This window comes from Cervus elaphus, chromosome 12 (genome assembly GCF_910594005.1).
Source record: "Cervus elaphus chromosome 12, mCerEla1.1, whole genome shotgun sequence".
Taxonomy (NCBI): Eukaryota; Metazoa; Chordata; class Mammalia; order Artiodactyla; family Cervidae; genus Cervus; species Cervus elaphus.
Window position 1 is genome coordinate 41,385,165 of NC_057826.1, and position 17,585 is coordinate 41,402,749.

Below are 17,585 nucleotides of genomic sequence, written 5' to 3' on the forward strand. Positions count from 1 at the left end.
CTCTGGAGAAGAGGTGACTGTTTAAGGACAAGACAAGAGAGGTCGGTCGAGGAGGCTATGCTAAAGTGACTGGTCATGAAGGGACCAGATGGCATTGGGCTGGAAAAGGAGGGCTGGATCTCGCTTCAACATGAAAAGAAGAGGTACACACCTGAATGGTTTCTGTCCTGGCTTCTACTTTAACACTGCAACCTTCCCCTCAGGGATAACCAAGTCCAAGGGCTCCTTCTCCCTCTTACCCTCAAGGGAAATGATGCAACCAGTCATTAGATAGTAGCTGGTTTAGCCATGGAAAAGAGAAAGGGTTGTTGCGGCAGGTTCAGGGATTTAAAAAGAAGGATTAAAAAGAAATGAGGGAAGGGGAGTTTGTGATAGGAGGTGGGGGGAGAAAACTGCTAAAGAAAGAAGAAACCCAAGAAGAACAGAACAGCTTAACACATTGCTGTTAATAAAGCAATGGGCCCAGGACCAAACAGATACACCAGTTCCCAAATCCCAAGCATCACTTAGCAGCTGTCTTAATTCACCTCTCTAAATGTCCCTTTCCTGTCTATAAATGAGCTTGAAAATTCCACCTTTAGATGACTGTGAGGCTCCAAAAATATCATACAAGGAAGCCCCTAGCAGAGAGGGGTGAGCATTCATTACTCCTGGTTGTCGCATAAGAATAAAATGAATAAACAGCAGGAAGACAGGCGAGGAAGAGAGGAAAATGCTGCTTTACTTAAATTCCTCCTCTATAGCAAGGAGCTAGGGTTCACTCAGTACAGAAGCAGCACTTGAGGAAGTCAAAAGAAAGGATGACACTCAAAGCAATGGCTTCTGAAAAATGCCAACGATTGCTTCATTTCCTCTGCGTTGTGCTTGTTTCTCACGGAACCACTTAGTAAACAGAATTGAATTGGACTGAAAATACTTGAGAATTTTCTATATGGGGGGTGGGGGGGGCACTTAAAGAACAACGTATCAGAACAAATCAAAACTTCCCCGAAGCTTGATTTCATGTGGCAAAGTGTGGCGCCACCTCCAGCCTAATCTGGGCTAGCTGGGCCCTGCAGGACGTCTCGGATTAGAGCGCCGGGCCTCACGAACTGCCCCCTGGGCTGGGATGAGCTGGAGGCGGCAATCGAAGGCGCTTTTGTTCACCCTTGAATTCTTTTTTTTTTTTTTTTCTTTCTTTTTTTTTTTTTCTCCCACCCTTGAATTCTTTATCACTAGAGCCTGCCTGGCAATTAAATCGGGGTTGGGCGGGGTCCGGCGCGGGGCGGGGGCGTGGCGGAAAGCAAATGTGAGAAACAAAGACCAGGAGGAAAGCCCCTGAGACCAGGAAGAAGAGATGGGATTCTGATTTGGCAGTGGCACCTGCTACCCGCTACTAGGAAATCACAGGACCGTTCTCATATTTATAAGGCACTTTGTTGGTAATAACCATCAGTCATCTCTAAAAGGAACACTAGCGCTCCGCCTGTATTATCCCCTCTAATCTTCTCAGCGTCTTCTAAGGCGTCTTACGGTCACCATTTTTATAAGGTCACACGTCGGGGAGCCGCGGAGCCGCCCTCCCAGCCAGCGGAGGACCGCCGGGGCGGGGCATACGCGCGGGAGACTGCACCCTCACGTGGGGGCAGGCTCAGCCGGCCTGTCACACCCAGCAGCCAGCAAACACCCCAGCTCCTTCGGCCAGAGATCCCGCAGCGGTGCGCGGGCGGCCGCAAATCTCCACCGTCGCCCCCTCCTCGCTGTGCATCCCCGCACCGCCCGCAGCCCGTTCCGCCGCCGCCCTGCACGCCCGAAGTGCGCCCACCGCCCTGGAGGGGTCAGGGGGCCCGGCCGCCGTCATGCTGCCAGTCGTCTACGCGGTTCTGGCGGGGTTGTTGATGCTCCCGCTGTTGGTGAACCTGTGCTGCCCTTACTTCTTCCAGGACTTGCGCTACTTCCTGCGGGTAGCCGGCGTGGCCCGGCGGGCGCGCAGCAACGGGCAGCGCCGGCCGGTGCGCACCATCCTCCTCGCCTTTCTGGAGAAAGTGCAGCAGATTCCACACAAGCCTTTCGTGCTCTTCCGGGACGAGACGCTCACCTACGCGCAGGTGGACCGACGCAGCAACCAAGTGGCTCGGGCGCTGCGCGACCACCTCGGCCTGCGCCAGGGAGACTGCGTGGCAATCTTCATGAGCAATGAACCAGCTTACATATGGCTGTGGCTGGGACTGATGAAGCTGGGCTGTGTCATGGCGTGCCTCAACTACAACATCCGCGGGAAGTCCCTGTTGCACTGCTTTCAGTGCTCTGGGGCGAAGGTTCTGCTGGTCTCACCAGGTGAGCCTGGGGACCACCTCACCCTGGCACTGGGCTCCTTCTCTTCTCGACAGCCTGGCATAGGGGTTGCGGGGGACGAAGGTTCAGATCGGAACTGGAGATGTAGAGAGAGGGGATGGCAGTCCTTCCTCCAAACGCTAATTAATGGTCATTAGAACCTTATGTGGTAGGAGCTGACCAAGCCAGACACTATGTGAATCACAGTACATATAGTGTTGCTGGTAATACTTAAAACAGATAGGGTTGACTTTGTAGATGAGACCACTCAGGCCAGAGAGGTGAAGCCTTATATCCCAGATCACAGAATTGGGAGGAGGGGATTAACTAGATCTGTCTCCCTCCAGAATTCAAGTTCCTAGCCGGTGCTGACAATAACTGCATTAATATGCAGAGGGTCTAGAGTGTGAAGTCCAGAGGATCCAGAGAGACTGTTCTCCCCTCTGCTCCTTGATTGACTGTATAATCCTGGGCAAGTCACTTTCCCTCTCCATATCTTGGTTTCCTCCTCTGTAATGGTCTTCAAGACTGCTTCCAGCTCTCAAATTCTGTTAGCCTCCCTGGATTCTCACTGCAGAAAGAGAGAGAATCCACCTGATCCCCAAGAAGACTTTGATCACCTGCTGCAAGCCCTAGTGAGCCCTCATTACGTTTATAGCAACAGTGACCTTTGGTTCTGTAGTTGCCTCCTGCAACTTTTCAGCAAGACCTGAAATGGTAACTTCATGCTCCAGTGGTCACCAGGTCAGGAAGAATCCGAGAACCTGTTACCCAAAGGACTAGCTGGGTTTCCTATCCCAGGAAGCTTGTCCCTACACTTGAATAAGGACCAGGGATTGCTTTTCACTCTCTCAGTAAGAGGAGGCCTAAACAGGTGTGGGCTAAAAGATGTGGAGAAATAGGGAGCCAGGAAGTCTCACCTTTCTGGAATGTCTTTCTTTCTGTGCCAAGCTCTATGCTGGATGCTTATATTACCCTGAGAATTAATATATCATTACCCCCTGACACACAGCTGAAGAAACTGAGGCTTAAAATTCCAGCCTAGATCTGTCTAGTTTCAGAGCCCATGACTCTCCCTACACCATGCTACCTTTCTCTTCACAAATGAAAAGTGTTAGAGCTGGAAGAGACTAAGCATCCATCTTTTCTCCACCTTCATTTCATAGTTGAGGACTCTAAAGTACACTAAGGAGTTTGCCTAGTTACAGTAAGTCAACATGTCTATTCATTTTGGGAAGCCAGGAAACTACACACCTGTTTCATCGGACATAAAATAAATAATCCAAAAAGAAATGAAGGCTTTGTATAAAAGCTGAAAAGGAAAGGGATAATTTTAAAGGCATTATTTGAGGGTTTCCCACGTGGCATAGTGGTAAAGAATCCGCCTGTGAATGCAGGAGAGGCAAGAGACTCAGGTTCAACCCCTGGGTCAGGAAGATACCCTGGAGAAGAGCATGGCTACCCACTCCAGTATTCTTGCCTGGAGAATCCCATGGACAGAGAAGCCTGGTGGACTACAGTCTATGGGGTCACAAACAGTTGAACACAACTGAGTGCCTGAGCACGCACGTGCATGCACACGCACACATGCATACATACACACACACATTATTTTGAAAGGGAGAGCCTTTTGAAGAAAATTCCCAACAATTTCTAGTTGCCTGGGAAAAGAGACAACTTCACTATTTAGTAACTGGAAGACTCTCTTAAACCTATTTACCAGTTGATTCAGAGGAAAGTTATTAACACAGTGATCTGTGTACCACTTCAGGAGGGATTTAAGTACTTTTTACCTGCATATTATCCCAGGTCCCCCCGTGAGGGAGTCAAGGCCTGGGAGTTTTGTTGACAAAGAAGCTTCAATTTGAATGACTATACTGGAGTTTGGTTCTGTAATCAAATCAGAAATACAACCAGATATCTCCCTTTTTGCCCAGGCAACGGTCTTTTGTCACTGAGTTTTATGCTTTGGTCAGCATACATAGATAGTATAATGAAATTCCAATATTCAGGTCAAATTTGAACGACTTTCCAGTGGACCTACAACACTCTGACAGTAAACTGACCTTTGAGAGAGGCCACACATTTGAAAACCATTCTGTTTTTCCAAATCACTGAGAGACTGTTACATCACGTGCAGAATTACACTCTGATCCGAAACAGTTACTGCCATGGGGGTAACAGAGTCCAAAGTTGCATGCTGGTTAGTAAATGTGCCCATGTGTTGAATGTGCAAATGTGCAAAATGTGCAAATGTGTTGAATGGACTGATTCTTCAAATTCTTTAAAGTTGGAAAGAATCTTAGAGATATCCTAAGATTAACAAGTGTGTTATATAATAAGTGTGTTGTTTATATAACTCTTAACAAGTGTGTTATACTGCAGTAAAAAGTTTAGAAGAGTCACTTTAATGAGTGGAAGAATCACCTGGGGAGCTCATTTTAAAAAACAATTTCCTGAGCCTCATCCCCAAAAAAACACTGATTCAGCAGGACCGTGGGGGAGGCAGGAAAGTATATTTTTATAGCAAGCCCCATCCCACCCCTAGATGATTTGGAAGCAGATCATCTAAGGAATAGGCTTTGAGTCTGGTAATTCCCACTTTGTTTAATAGTTGTTTGTTTAATAGTTGAATGAACGAAGGCCCAGAGGAATGATATCAATTGCCCAGGGTCAGAGAGAGCTGGAGACAGAACCCAATGATTTTTGTCTCACTTCTAGGATGCTTTTTATATTCTATTATACCATCTAAACATGGGACAGAAAGATTGAGAAGTTTTACAAATGTTGGAGGGGTGACAATTCAACAGGGTTTGATTCTTCACTTCAAATTTCAACCTCAGGGCTCATGAGTTTCTTGAGTTTCAACTGTGTCAAATTCTGGAGCATATGCAAAGGACTGGCACAGTGGTGTTTATGATGAAGATTGATCCCCTTGTCATGAATCTGGGGGACTCTTCACAGAGCTTAACAGGGCTCAACCCTGTCAGGCATTTCAGCGCCCAATTTTTTTCATCAGAACTTACTATACTTAGAGAAAGCCAAAGACTCACAACACCTCCCCACATCAAGCAGAAACACCCGTCTCCCGGAGAACAGGATTTTCTCTGTGTGATGCATTTCAGGATCCTTCTCCATAGAAGGCTCTAATGTAAGTAATCACATGGTAAATTACCTTCAGCTATTGGAACCTCCATCAGTGTTGTAGTTGATAGAAACCAATTTGTTGGGCCAATAGTTTTTCAAGCAGTTTCCCAAAACAGGGAAGACAGGAAGCCATGTTTAATTTCATACAACATAGAATATTTTTTTTTTAAAAAGGGTCCCCCAAATAGTGAATTTGCTTTGTTTCCATTTATGCTAACGTTAAGATTGTTGCTAACCTAGCTCTTCTCCTGGAAGGATAACTCCTTCATTAGCTCACTGGTCAGGTCTACCGTGCATGGCTCAACCAATCATGCATGCACCCCCAGTGTTGGTACTACTCTTGTATAAGGCTTTAGTAACAAAGATGGGCTTCCCAAGTGGCGCTAGTGGTAAAGAGCCCACCTGCCAGTGCAGGTAGACATAAGAGACCTAGGTTTGATTTCTGAGTTGGAAAGATCCCTTGGAGAAGGGCACAGAAACCCACTCCAGTATTCTTGTCTGAAGAATCCCATGGACAGAAGAGCCTGGCAGGCTGCAGTCTATAGGGGCACACAGAGTCAGAGACGACTGAAGTGACTTAGCACGCACGCAACAATTAAAGGTACTTTGTGTTTCAAGATGGTGATCCAGAGAGGTTATAAAATGTTCCCAATTATCTTTGACCTGGTCTTTCAGGGTTGTGAAAAATAAAATTTAACCTCCTTTAAATAATGTGATAAGATAAAATGCTTCCAGTAGCTTTCAAAAGTATTGCATCACTGAAAGTTCTAAAAGAGGAGAACATTCTAAAACTAGTGTCAGGACCAAAGAGAACTCTTGTCAAGTAAACTTTTGAGGTTAGATACAGAAAAGCAAATGGTATAACAATTTGATATCATATCAAGAAACATTTCCCACAAGGTACAAGCTAGTTGCCCTGGTGGGAGGCAGAGAGAAAAAGCTAAATTAGTTTAAGGATCTTACAGTCCAATTGAAGAACTAAGTCACATGTACACAAATGATTGGGATGCCCAGGAGAATGTGATAAGTATACTGGGAGGGCTTCAGAATTCTGTAGAGGAAAAAGAACAGAGGATGAATGTTTCTTGGGGGCCTTGACTACAGAGCTGCTGCTGCTAAGTTGTTTCAGTCGTGACTGACTCTGACCCGGTGGACAGCAGCCCATCAGGCTCCTCTGCCCACGGGATTCTCCAGGCAAGAATACTTGAGTGGGTTGCCATTTCCTTCTCCGTGAGAACAGAGCTAGGTAAGTGCAATTGGGGAGTGGGAATTCTAGGCAGGAGGAGCCCAGAGGCATTTTTCATCAGGTCTCCAACTCACTCCAGTATTCTTGCCTGGAGAATCCCATGGACAGAGGAGCCTGGCAGGCTTCAGACCACAGGGTCGCAAGAGTCAGACATGACTTAGTGACTAAACCACCACCAACACAATGAGATGCTTTGTTAAAGAGTTTTACTATGTAAGGACTACAGCAGGCTAGACTTAAATGTTAGTCATTTTTAAACTGTTTACTGAGGAAACTCTACTGTAGAGAAAATAGGACTCAGAGAACCCAAGGAATGGCCAACAGTGGTGGCCTCACACTCATGTAAGGAGATAATTTTCTAGTGCAAACTTCAGTCAAGAATCAGGGCATAGAGATAGCCTGTCTCCATTCCTCTTCTGGGCTGCTCAAGGAGTAACTTAGGTGTGTTGCAACTTAGGTGTGTTGCTTCAATGTACTTTGTCTCAACGGCTTACAGTTCCCTCATAATAATAATATGAATAATACCTTAGTAATACCTTTGAATAATGCCTGAATAATACCTAGCACATAGTGGTCACTCAGTAAATGTTTGTGGCATTAATCAGTTCAGTTCAGTCACTCAGTCAAGTCCAACTCTGCGACCCCATGGACTGCAGGCTTCTCTGTCCATCACCAACTCCCAGAGTTTACTCAAACTCATGTCCATCAAGTCGGTGATGCCATCCAACCATCTCATCCTTTGTTGTCCCCTTCACCTCCCACCTTCAATCTTGCCTAGCATCAGGGGCTTTTCCAATGAGTCAGCTCTTCTCATCAGGTGGCCAAAGTATTGGAGTTTCAGCTTCAGCATCAGTCCTTCCAATGAATATTCAGGACTGATTTCCTTTAGGATGGACTGGTTGGATCTCCTTGCAGTCCAGGGAACTCTCAAGAGTCTTCTCTGACACCACAGTTCAAAAGCATCAATTATTTAGCATTCAGCTTTCTTTATAGTCCAACTCTCACATCCATACATGACTACTGGAAAAACCATAGCTTTGACTAGACAGACCTTTGTTGGTGGCATTAATAAGTTCCATTAAAAAAAAGTTCCATTATTTTGGTTGGTTGTAACAGGCTTTCTTCTTTGAAGTTTAAGAACTATTGGGATGGTCATGAGGGCATGAAAAAAAATGATGTTAAAACAGTCAAATATATCCTGATTTGAGAAAATCCATTTAGACTCGATCTGCCCCAGGCCCAGCCTCTCCCTACCACAGACATTTTTTTTAACTTTTTCTTTTATTTTATATTGGGATATAGCCAATCAACAAGCAATATTGTGATAGTTTCAGGTGAACCGTATAGGGATTCAGGCATACATATATATGTATCCATTCTCCCCTAAATCCCCCTCCCATCCAGGCTGCCACATAACATTGAGCGGAGTTCCCTGTGCTAGTAGGTCCTTGTTGGTTATACACTTTAAATATAGCAGTGTGCACGTGCCCATCCCAAACTCCCTAACTATCCCTTGTCCCCACCCTTCGCCTCCGCCCCGGCGACCATAAGTTCGTTTTCTAAGTCGTGAGTCTGTTTCTGCTCTATAAGTAAGTTCGTTTGTATCATCTTTTTAGATTCCACATATGAGGGATGTCATACAATATTTCTCCTTCTCTGACTTACTTCACTCAGTATGATACTCTCTAGGTCCATCCAAGTGGCTGCAAATGGCATTATTTCATTCTTTTTTATATCACAGACTTGTTTTACCTCCCAGTTTTCTTCTGGCAGAGGGCTACAAGAGAGACACTCTCTCCAGGACTCACTGCCAGAGAGGGAGCTGGTGATGGGCACAGAATGGGCTGCTGGGGAGAGTCTGTGCCTAGGATGGAAGGGCACAGAAACCCAGACAACAAATGAGGAGGGTATTCAAGAGCTAGGATCCCAGCCAAGTAGCCCACGGTCTGAAGAGAGAGCTCGCTTAAAGACGTTCTGTGAAATTTTTCTTCTTGACCTGCTCATAACTAGAGCTTGCAAGGGAGGACGATTGTCCATCTCCATTCAAAAACAAACCAGCACATTGCTGGCATGTTTGGGAATGTTTATGTTTATTTTCTTTAACAATAAAAAAGGAGTGAAGGGGTAAAGACAAAATAAATTCTAAATCCACAGTGAATGTTATTGAATCCGGAAGAAGGATAGAGTTCAAATTATTCTGCATAATGAATGTAAGTAGCCAGTGTTTGAAAAAGACTTCCCAGAGCCTCTGAGAAACCGGGAAGCACACAGTTGGTAGATAGGTGACTTGTTTGCTTACAGATATCAAATGATTATAATTATGTACGGCCTGGTATGATCTGGTAATCTCTGACAAGGAATTACCTTTGATTCTAGGGCTATTTAGAAAGCAAGATACTTTGACCAAGAACTTTAACTGAGAGAAGTGAAAAATAATGTTAAGAAATTATCTAACTATATAAATATGAGATGAGTGTGTAGCTCCCTGCTAAAAATTTCTTTGCTTCTGAGGGATTTAGCCTTGGTTAAATGTCTTTCTGACCTCAGGGTGATTTGCATTGTGGAGGGAAGGTGAGGGTATGAGAAAAGTGAAAGTATCAATCATTCAGTTGTGTCTCTCTGAGAATTTATGGGCTGTAGCCCCATAGGCTGTAGCCTGTCAGGCTCCTCTGTCTTAGGGATTTTCCAGGCAAGAATACCAGAGTGGGTTGCCATGCTCTTCTTCAGGGGATCTTTCTGACCCAGGGATTGAACCCAGGTGTCCTGCATTACAAAAAGATTCTTTACCATCTGAGCCACCAAGGAAGCCCTAGGGGAGGTTATGCATGCCTCTCTCTGAAGGGTGTTCTATGACACTGTGTTGATGTACAGACTATATGCTAGATTATTAATTACTATAATTCCAAACTGCCAGTAATAGAAATGAGAAGTCACAGTTACAAACTGTATTTTTAAAACTATTTTCAGACTGTCTCCATGATCTGTGTTAGAACCAGTTTGTTTCAGTTGCCTTTCTGACTGAAGGAAAGTCTTCAATCCTGATTTGTTCATCCGCCAACCAGTTCACATCATCCTGAAATTCTGATCAAAACCATTTCCTTTCACTGCCTTCTTTTCAAATCTTACTTTATTGGTAAACATTTCTGGGGTGTTATGTAACTAACTTGGTTAGTTATTCGCTCCATGAGGCAATCTAATAGCAAAACAAGCTACTAGATTGAATGCTTTTCCTATTTAAAAGCAGTGGGTTTAGCCAGTAGCATTTTGCCACTTTGGTGATGAAGATTGATTCAGCTTACTACCCACCCCCTCTACCTGCTTTTGAGGAATGGGCCTGTGTCCTCAGAAATTTCTCTTCTGACCTTCTTTAAAAAAAAAAAAAAAAGTTGTAAGTGGGAGAGGAGCTTCATATGCTAACCTGATTTTTTTCTTTTCTATAAAATGGATTTTAAGGAGTGCAGATTTTATACTCAGTTGATTTTCCATCATCCAAATGTGTACTGCTTTCTCTGAGGTTCTATAAGTGAAAGTGAAAGTGTTAGTCACTTAATCGTGTCCAACTCTTGTCTCCTACATTGCAAGCAGATTCTTTATCATCTGAGCCACCAAGGGGGCTCTCTGAGGTTCTACACCTATCCATGATTTCAGCTCAGGCTAATGAAGAAAGGACAGATCTACTGTACACCCTTCAGGTGCAGGCAACTTGATGTGAATACTGTTTCTCATACCCATGCTTTTCATAAAACTTGAGGTTATTCTGACTCATTGGAAAAGACCCTGATGCTGGGAGGGATTGAGGGCAGGAGGAGAAGGGGGAGACAGAGGATGAGATGGCTGGATGGCATCACCGACTCGATGGGCATGAGTTTGAGTAGACTCCAGGAGTTGGTGATGGACAGGGAAGCCTGGCGTGCTGCGATTCATGGGGTCGCAAAGAGTCGGACACAACTGAGCAACTGAACTGAACTGAACTGAACTGATTCTCTTCATCAGAAAGACAAATAAGAGATGATCCATATTACTATTGAAAGGCAGATCTGAATGCTTTCACAAGCACTGAGCATGTCAAGTAGACAGTTTTCTTCCAAAATCTCAAGGTCCTTTACCGAAACTTGAACTTGAATGACTAGTACAAGAAAGTGGTAATCCTAGAAGCCCGGTATAATTCTTTTCATTTTGTATGTAATGATCCATATAGAGACTCACTGAGCTTCTGTCCTCATTTGTAGAAACAAGGTTACCATCGTCTATAACACAGGGTTGTTGTAAAAATTATATGAGGTGATGTATGTAAAGCTACTATACAAGCTGTCCTCCGCAAAAGAAATTTGTAAGTTTTTAATCAGTAAGAATGAAAGGTGTGGTGGATGCTGTGATACACTGCCCAGTTCCCCGCTCCAAGACTGAGGTGCTGCTTCCTCTGCTGCTGGAGGCATTGGCAACTGCCAGCTGTCAGCTGAGAACCATTCCAGGACTTGCCATTGAGTGAAGAAAGCCGCTTTGCCCAAGGTCAAGCACTATCGCCCCAATCTGCATCCAGTGACTGGTTGGTGGGCAGACACAGAGGTAGAACCCACTTCATTTCATCTGGGACAGCCTGAAGGGCCATCCTGGGCCCAGAGTCCCCGTAAGATCAATTGAGGGAGGCCATTGTGTGGCTGCATCGAAGCACAATCTCTTTCCAATCTCTTGCTCCATCCAGTCTGCCTCCATTGCAGCCCCACAGGCATCATTCCCAAGAGTACCCCTACACAAAAATCTCAGAATTCCAGGGAGCTCAACCTGTGTCAAGTAGAATTATTTGATCTTATATGTCCTTGTTGATTGCCACATCTATCTTAAGTGGGTTTCTCTGGTAACTCAGATGGTAAAAAATCTGCCTGCAACGCAGGAGACTCGGCTTTGATCCCTGGGTTGGGAAGATCCCCTGGAGAAGGGAATGGCTACCCACTCCAGTGTGCTTGCTTGGAAAATGCCATAGACAGAGGAGCCTGGTGGGCTACAGTCCATGGGCACAGAAAGACACAACAGTATGGGCACATGGATACAACTGAGCAACTGACACTTTCACTTTTCACTTAATCTTAAGTAAGCAGACTTTATAGTAATAATTACCAAAAAAATTCATGTGTGAAGCAGAAAACGTGGGACCAGTCCCCTATTTATAACAGATTTAAGAAAAGACATTAAATATTAAATACACAGTTAATGAGTTGCATTCACATCCAGAATTTCCCTTCCAATCTCACTTTATATATGTGTATATAGATGTATTTATTATAAATATTGCATCTTTAGTTTAAAGGGGAAAAGTCTGCTACCATAGGACATATGTTGTTCAGTCTTTAAGTTGTGTCTGACTCTTTGGCACCCCATGAACTGCAGTACACCAGGCTTCCCTGTCTTCACTATCTCCCTGAGTTTGCTCAAACCCATGTCCATTGAATCCGTGATGCCATCCAACCATCTCATCCTCTGACGCCCCCTTCTCCTCCTGCCCCCAATCTTTTCCGGCATCAGGGACTTTCCCAATGAGTTGGCTCTTTGCAGCCGGTAGGCAAAGTAAAGGTCAGTATAGGACATATGAGGTATGCCTTGATATGATTGGGAGCCACTGGAACCTCAAGTCAATATCCAAACGTAAATTCTACACCAACAGCCCAGAGGTCAAGTAAAGAAACTGTGCTGGGCAGGGGCAATGGCCTTCCCTTCAGATAAGATGATCTCTGTGAAAGGTCAGGGATTCTAAACCAAAAGCATGCAGAGGGCCAAGTGGAAACATGAGGGAACAGAAGCCACAATTGTCCAAATTACTTGAATTTGTGATCAAGAATGATACCTGCTTAATTGCATTTCCTTTTACCTTTATTATTCTGTTGTTGTTGTTCAGTCAGTAAGTTGTTACCCCATGGACTGAAGCATACCAGGCCTCCCTGACCATTACTATCTCCTGGAATTTGTCCAAGTCCATGTCCATTGAATCAGGTGATGCCATCCAACCATCTTACCCTCTGCTGCCCTCTTCTCCTTTTGCCTTCATTCTTTCCCAGCATCAGAGTCTTTTCCAATGAGTTGGCTGTTTATTTTATTATTACTATTATTATTTTATATAATAATTATAAATTATATAAGAAACTACTAATTTTAGATATATCACTAATGCCTGCATATATCTTCTTTCAAAAAATTACAGAAAAAATTAAAGTTTCTTTTGACTTATAATTTTTCTCTCATCAAGACTTACCAAATCTTGTCTGTTCTACCTCCCAAACATCTCTTAAATGCATGTACTTCTCTCTATGCTCTGTGGCTACCTTAATGCAAAGTTTGATCTACCAAATGGCCTCCCTACCTCTGGTCCTTGCCTTCTCCAGCCCATGTACCTGACGTAAGCCAGAGACCTGGTCCCTGCCTACATCCAGTTTCTTCTTCCAACCTTTTCCCTCTTATTCTACGTAGCAGTCAGCTTTAGCCTCTTTGAGCTGCTCTGGCATCCTGCTGTTTGCCTCTGGGCTTCCTTGGTGGCTCAGAGAGTTAGGAATCTGTCTGCAGCACGGGAGATCCAGTTTCGATTCCTGGGTCAGGAAGATCCCCTGGAGAAGGGAATGACTATCCACCCCAGTATTCTTGCCTGGAGAATCCCATGACCGAGGAGCCTGACAGGCTACAGTCCATTGGGTTCACAAAGAGTCAGACTCAACTGAGTGACTAAAGCTCACTTCTTTGCCTGTGAGTCTTTACATAAGCTGTCCCTTGGCTGCAAACAGGCTCAGTCCATCTCAATGGATCTTCATCTTGCCAACTCCTACTCACCCTTCAGGTCTCAGTTTAGCTAACACTTCCTCTGGGCTGTTTTCGTGCCCCTCCTCCGCGCTTCCAAAGCACCACCTATGACACCTTATTTTAATGGGTTATTTCTTAATTCTCCCCCTTAGACCTGGGCTCTGTGAAAACAGTATCTGTTGTACACACTGTTGCTTCCAGTGCTGAGAACCGTGAGACAGGAGACACACTTTAAATAGATGTCAGGTAACTGTTGGGAGAGAGGGAGGAGAGGAATAGGAAATAATCCAGGTAATTTATGAACACACTATTTAACTAAATAGGCTCAGTCTCAGGTAGAAGAGAGGGAGGGAGAGAGATTTCTTAATTCTTTAAGTAGCAATAGTAGTTTTGTTTTGTTTTTAATTTACTTTCGTATCCCTTACTTGGATATAAGACATACCTCTATCACAAAAATGATTTAATTTTGCATTTTACTGGAGATTTATCAACTCACAGTATTGCAATATCTAAATCCTTTAAAGTCAACAGCCTTAGCTTATTCCTCTGTCTCTTCCCCAGTGGCTAATACGATACTTTGTGTAGATTCTTTTAGCTGTAAACATTTGTTCAGCACTTATGGCAGGGGCAAGATGATCAAGTTATAATCCCTTAACCTCAAAGTTTTCACTGCCAAATAGAGGAGAAAAAGAAGTGAAGCATGTCACACTACATACTAAACACACTGCTAGACGTATAATGCAAACTCCTGTGGGAAGACCACAGAGTTAAATGCAATGAGGCTGTTTTGAAGGATGAACAGTTTTTCCAGTGACCGGGTTGGGGGGGGGGGGTGGGCAGGAGGGCATTCCAAGCAGATGAAACCACCTGGATAAAGGTGATAAGATGTGAGAATTATGGCTCCATTCACTTCACTTAAATCAGTGTGGTTAGAGGAAAGGGGACAAAGATAGTTAAGAAAATGACATCAGAAAAATCGGGGCGGGGGATGTAGGCTGAGAAGAACCTTAGAACCATCTACTGCATTAGAAAGATTCTATCACAAGGGATAAGCAGCCACTGAAGGACTTTAAACAAGGCAGGAACAAGAAGTCAGGCAGTAGTGTCACTGATACTGGAAGCAGGGAGAGGTTAGAGGCAAGGAGATTGGTCAGGAAGCTATTGTGACAATTTCGATAGGAAATAATGAGAATCTGAACCACGGCACTGGCAAGGGACCTTAGCACTCCAGTTACTGTTTTTACAACAGTAATATTTCTGATGATCTTCTCGAAATACTGAAGAACTAGAGAGCAACCATTCAAAATGAAAGAGGAGAAGAGAGCAGCAAAAGGAATAAGCTGATCTGATGGAGGTTGAAAAAGAACTGAGACAGATAGTACATTAAGGAATGATAGCCAGTAGACACTCCAGGAGAAAACTGTTTAAGAAAGGAAAGATGATTATAGTGTGTTACTTGGCTCTACAGTCCTATTTGAAATAATTACATTGTCATAATCGCATCAATCCTGATTATTTATTTTAGAATTTCTAGAGTCAACACATAGACAAAGCTAGAAAGACAGAATTGTAGTCTCAGAATAGATTTAAAAATACCATTAACCCTGACAACATAAAGTGAAAATAGTAACTGTTGAAGGTGAACAAGGGGGGAATGGGGGTGGGTTTCAAAAATGGTAAGCCACAAGGTAGCAGGAAAAGTATGTAATTTGGTGATGGAGAAGTGACTGCTAGAAGAAACAGCTAAAAAAAAAAAATCCCTAAAAGTCATTGCCTCCAGGCAGCAGGTTTATTTGTGAGATAAGGGCCTACTGACTTGCATTATAAATTCTTTTGTACTATTTCATTTATATTTATCAGGTGCATGACTGCTTTGGTTAAAAAATTTTTAAATTTTTTAAATGCATCTGTCCAGATACTATCTCATGTCTTGACGGAGACATCATATGTAAATATCTGAAAAACAAAGCATATAATATGAATCAGATATAGCCTCCCTAAGGTAATTCCCTGGGATATTGAGTCACCTTCCTATTAAGAATATGCCTATTCACTTCAGTTATCACAATTCAAGACAAAGAAGCTTAAAGAGTGTCTCATCTTATGATTTAAAATTTAAAATAAAATTTAAAATGGCACAAAAATTCAAGTAACAAACCTGAAATGTGGTTGCACATTACATCAATGCCTTTAAAATTTTTTACCTTGACCCCTATAAAAACTACATTTGTGTGTAGCTCAGCACTCACACACTCACATAGCTGAAACTCAAAAAAAAAAAAAAGAATACTTACCTCTTCCTATGTGTGATATGCTTTCTATTTTATTTTTTAGAATAATCATCACTTTAAATGATTTTAACAATCCACTGCAGTATTGTGACTCAGAGTTTGAAAAACATGCTAATCAGTCCTTTTTTTTCTTAGGTCAGATAATGTGCTTATGAAATTTGGAGCTTATGTCTCGGATCAGCTGAACCTTCCTAGTAGAACTACTTGTTGCTGATATTTTAAAAATGTGTTACATAAAGTTAGCTTCTATTATCCTTTCAATAGCATGGTTCCCTTCTTTTCATTTCTCTTTTTCCTTAAAATTTTCTTTTTTTTCAATCTCTGGTCCTGTGGGACATACATTGGGAGTAACTAAATTCATTTCTGGAGTGTTTTGAGATTTATATATCAGATATGCATATAAGTCATACACATATAATCTTGGTTTTTACCCTTATATCCATTTTGTTTGCACTTGCCATGTAATGTACAGATTTCAATTATCTGTCGCTTTTTAAACCATCAGAACCCAGCCTTCCCTTAAATATTGGGATCTTGTGATATTTTCAGATGTGGTAAATTCCATGTTAAAAATACATAACTATAAACATTACTGTGTCTACATGTTTTAACAACCCTTAGTGGAAACACAATCACTACAAAATTTATTGCACTAATAGAGCTTGAATGGACTAATTAATTTGCTTGGATTTTTTTCTCTTATTAAATTAAGAACTACAAGCCGCTGTTGAAGAGGTGCTGCCAAGCTTGAAGAAAGATGATGTGGCTGTCTATTATGTGAGCAGAACTTCTAACACAGATGGGGTCAACTCTTTCTTAGACAAAGTGGATGAAGTGTCAAGTGAACCTGTCCCAGAATCCTGGAGGTCGGAAGTTACCTTTTTCACCCCTGCCTTATATATTTATACTTCTGGAACCACAGGTAAAAAATAAAGAGAGGATTCTCAAAGCAATGGACCTATCCTGAAAGAGTTAAATGTTGGGTTAGATTTTTAAATGCTCTCTTTCTTTGGCAAAGCTTATCAGATAACTAATACTTCAGGGGATTTAGCTCATTGCCTGTGGGAAGTATGATCTTATTCCATAGCACATGAAACCATTTGGGTTTCTCTAAGGTACGCATACTTCCCCCAGTTGGTGTATAGAACAGGTAGAAAGGTTAACCAAGAACTACAAAAATAATTATGGTGATGATAAGATTTGGCACTGAATAGGTTGTTAGGATTTTTTTCAAAATGATTGTTGCTTTTTGATTAAGATTTGGCACTGAACAGGTTTTGGAATTTTTTTAATGATCGCATTTTGATTATACTCTATCCAGCATTTTGATTATACTCTATCCAGCATCCATATACAATGTGTAACCAATTATAAGTGGATCACCAAAGAAGACTATAGAACAATAATGGGGTTATATTTGTACAAACATTTTGACCACTATCTTTCCATGCAGCAATGACTTGAAGCTGTTTGGTTCTGTGGGCATAGAGTGGCTCTTAGCTCAGGGCCTAAAATGGTGTATTTCGTCAAACCTAGGATGTCTTACACCTTTGGTGTAAACTATACTATTATTTTACATAAGCTGCCAGGAGAAAACACTGCCAATTGTCAGTATTACTGGAACACTGCTACGTGGAAAGGGCAACATTAAAGGTAGGATGTAGCAGGTGCTCTTTCTACGAGCTCTGTGGCATTTGTTCATACATTTCTCCCACCACTCTTAAGACAGGTACTACTCATATTCCTGTCTTAAACAGATTCAGAAACTGATGCCTAGAGAGTTTAAGAACTTTCCAAGATAGGAA

The 17,585-nt window shown here is 42.8% G+C and overlaps 1 protein-coding gene across 1 annotated transcript in view; it reads left to right on the plus strand.

Annotated features, from left to right (window-relative positions):
- Window positions 1-1,489: 1,489 nt before the first annotated feature.
- SLC27A2 (solute carrier family 27 member 2) overlaps window positions 1,490-17,585 on the plus strand; it is a 48,683-nt gene continuing 32,587 nt past the window's right edge. Inside the window, exons 1-2 of the mRNA XM_043920953.1 lie at window positions 1,490-2,316; window positions 16,493-16,702. Of these exons, the coding sequence (XP_043776888.1) occupies window positions 1,839-2,316; window positions 16,493-16,702 (688 nt within the window). The 5' untranslated portion in view covers window positions 1,490-1,838. The remainder of the gene's footprint in view (window positions 2,317-16,492; window positions 16,703-17,585) is intronic.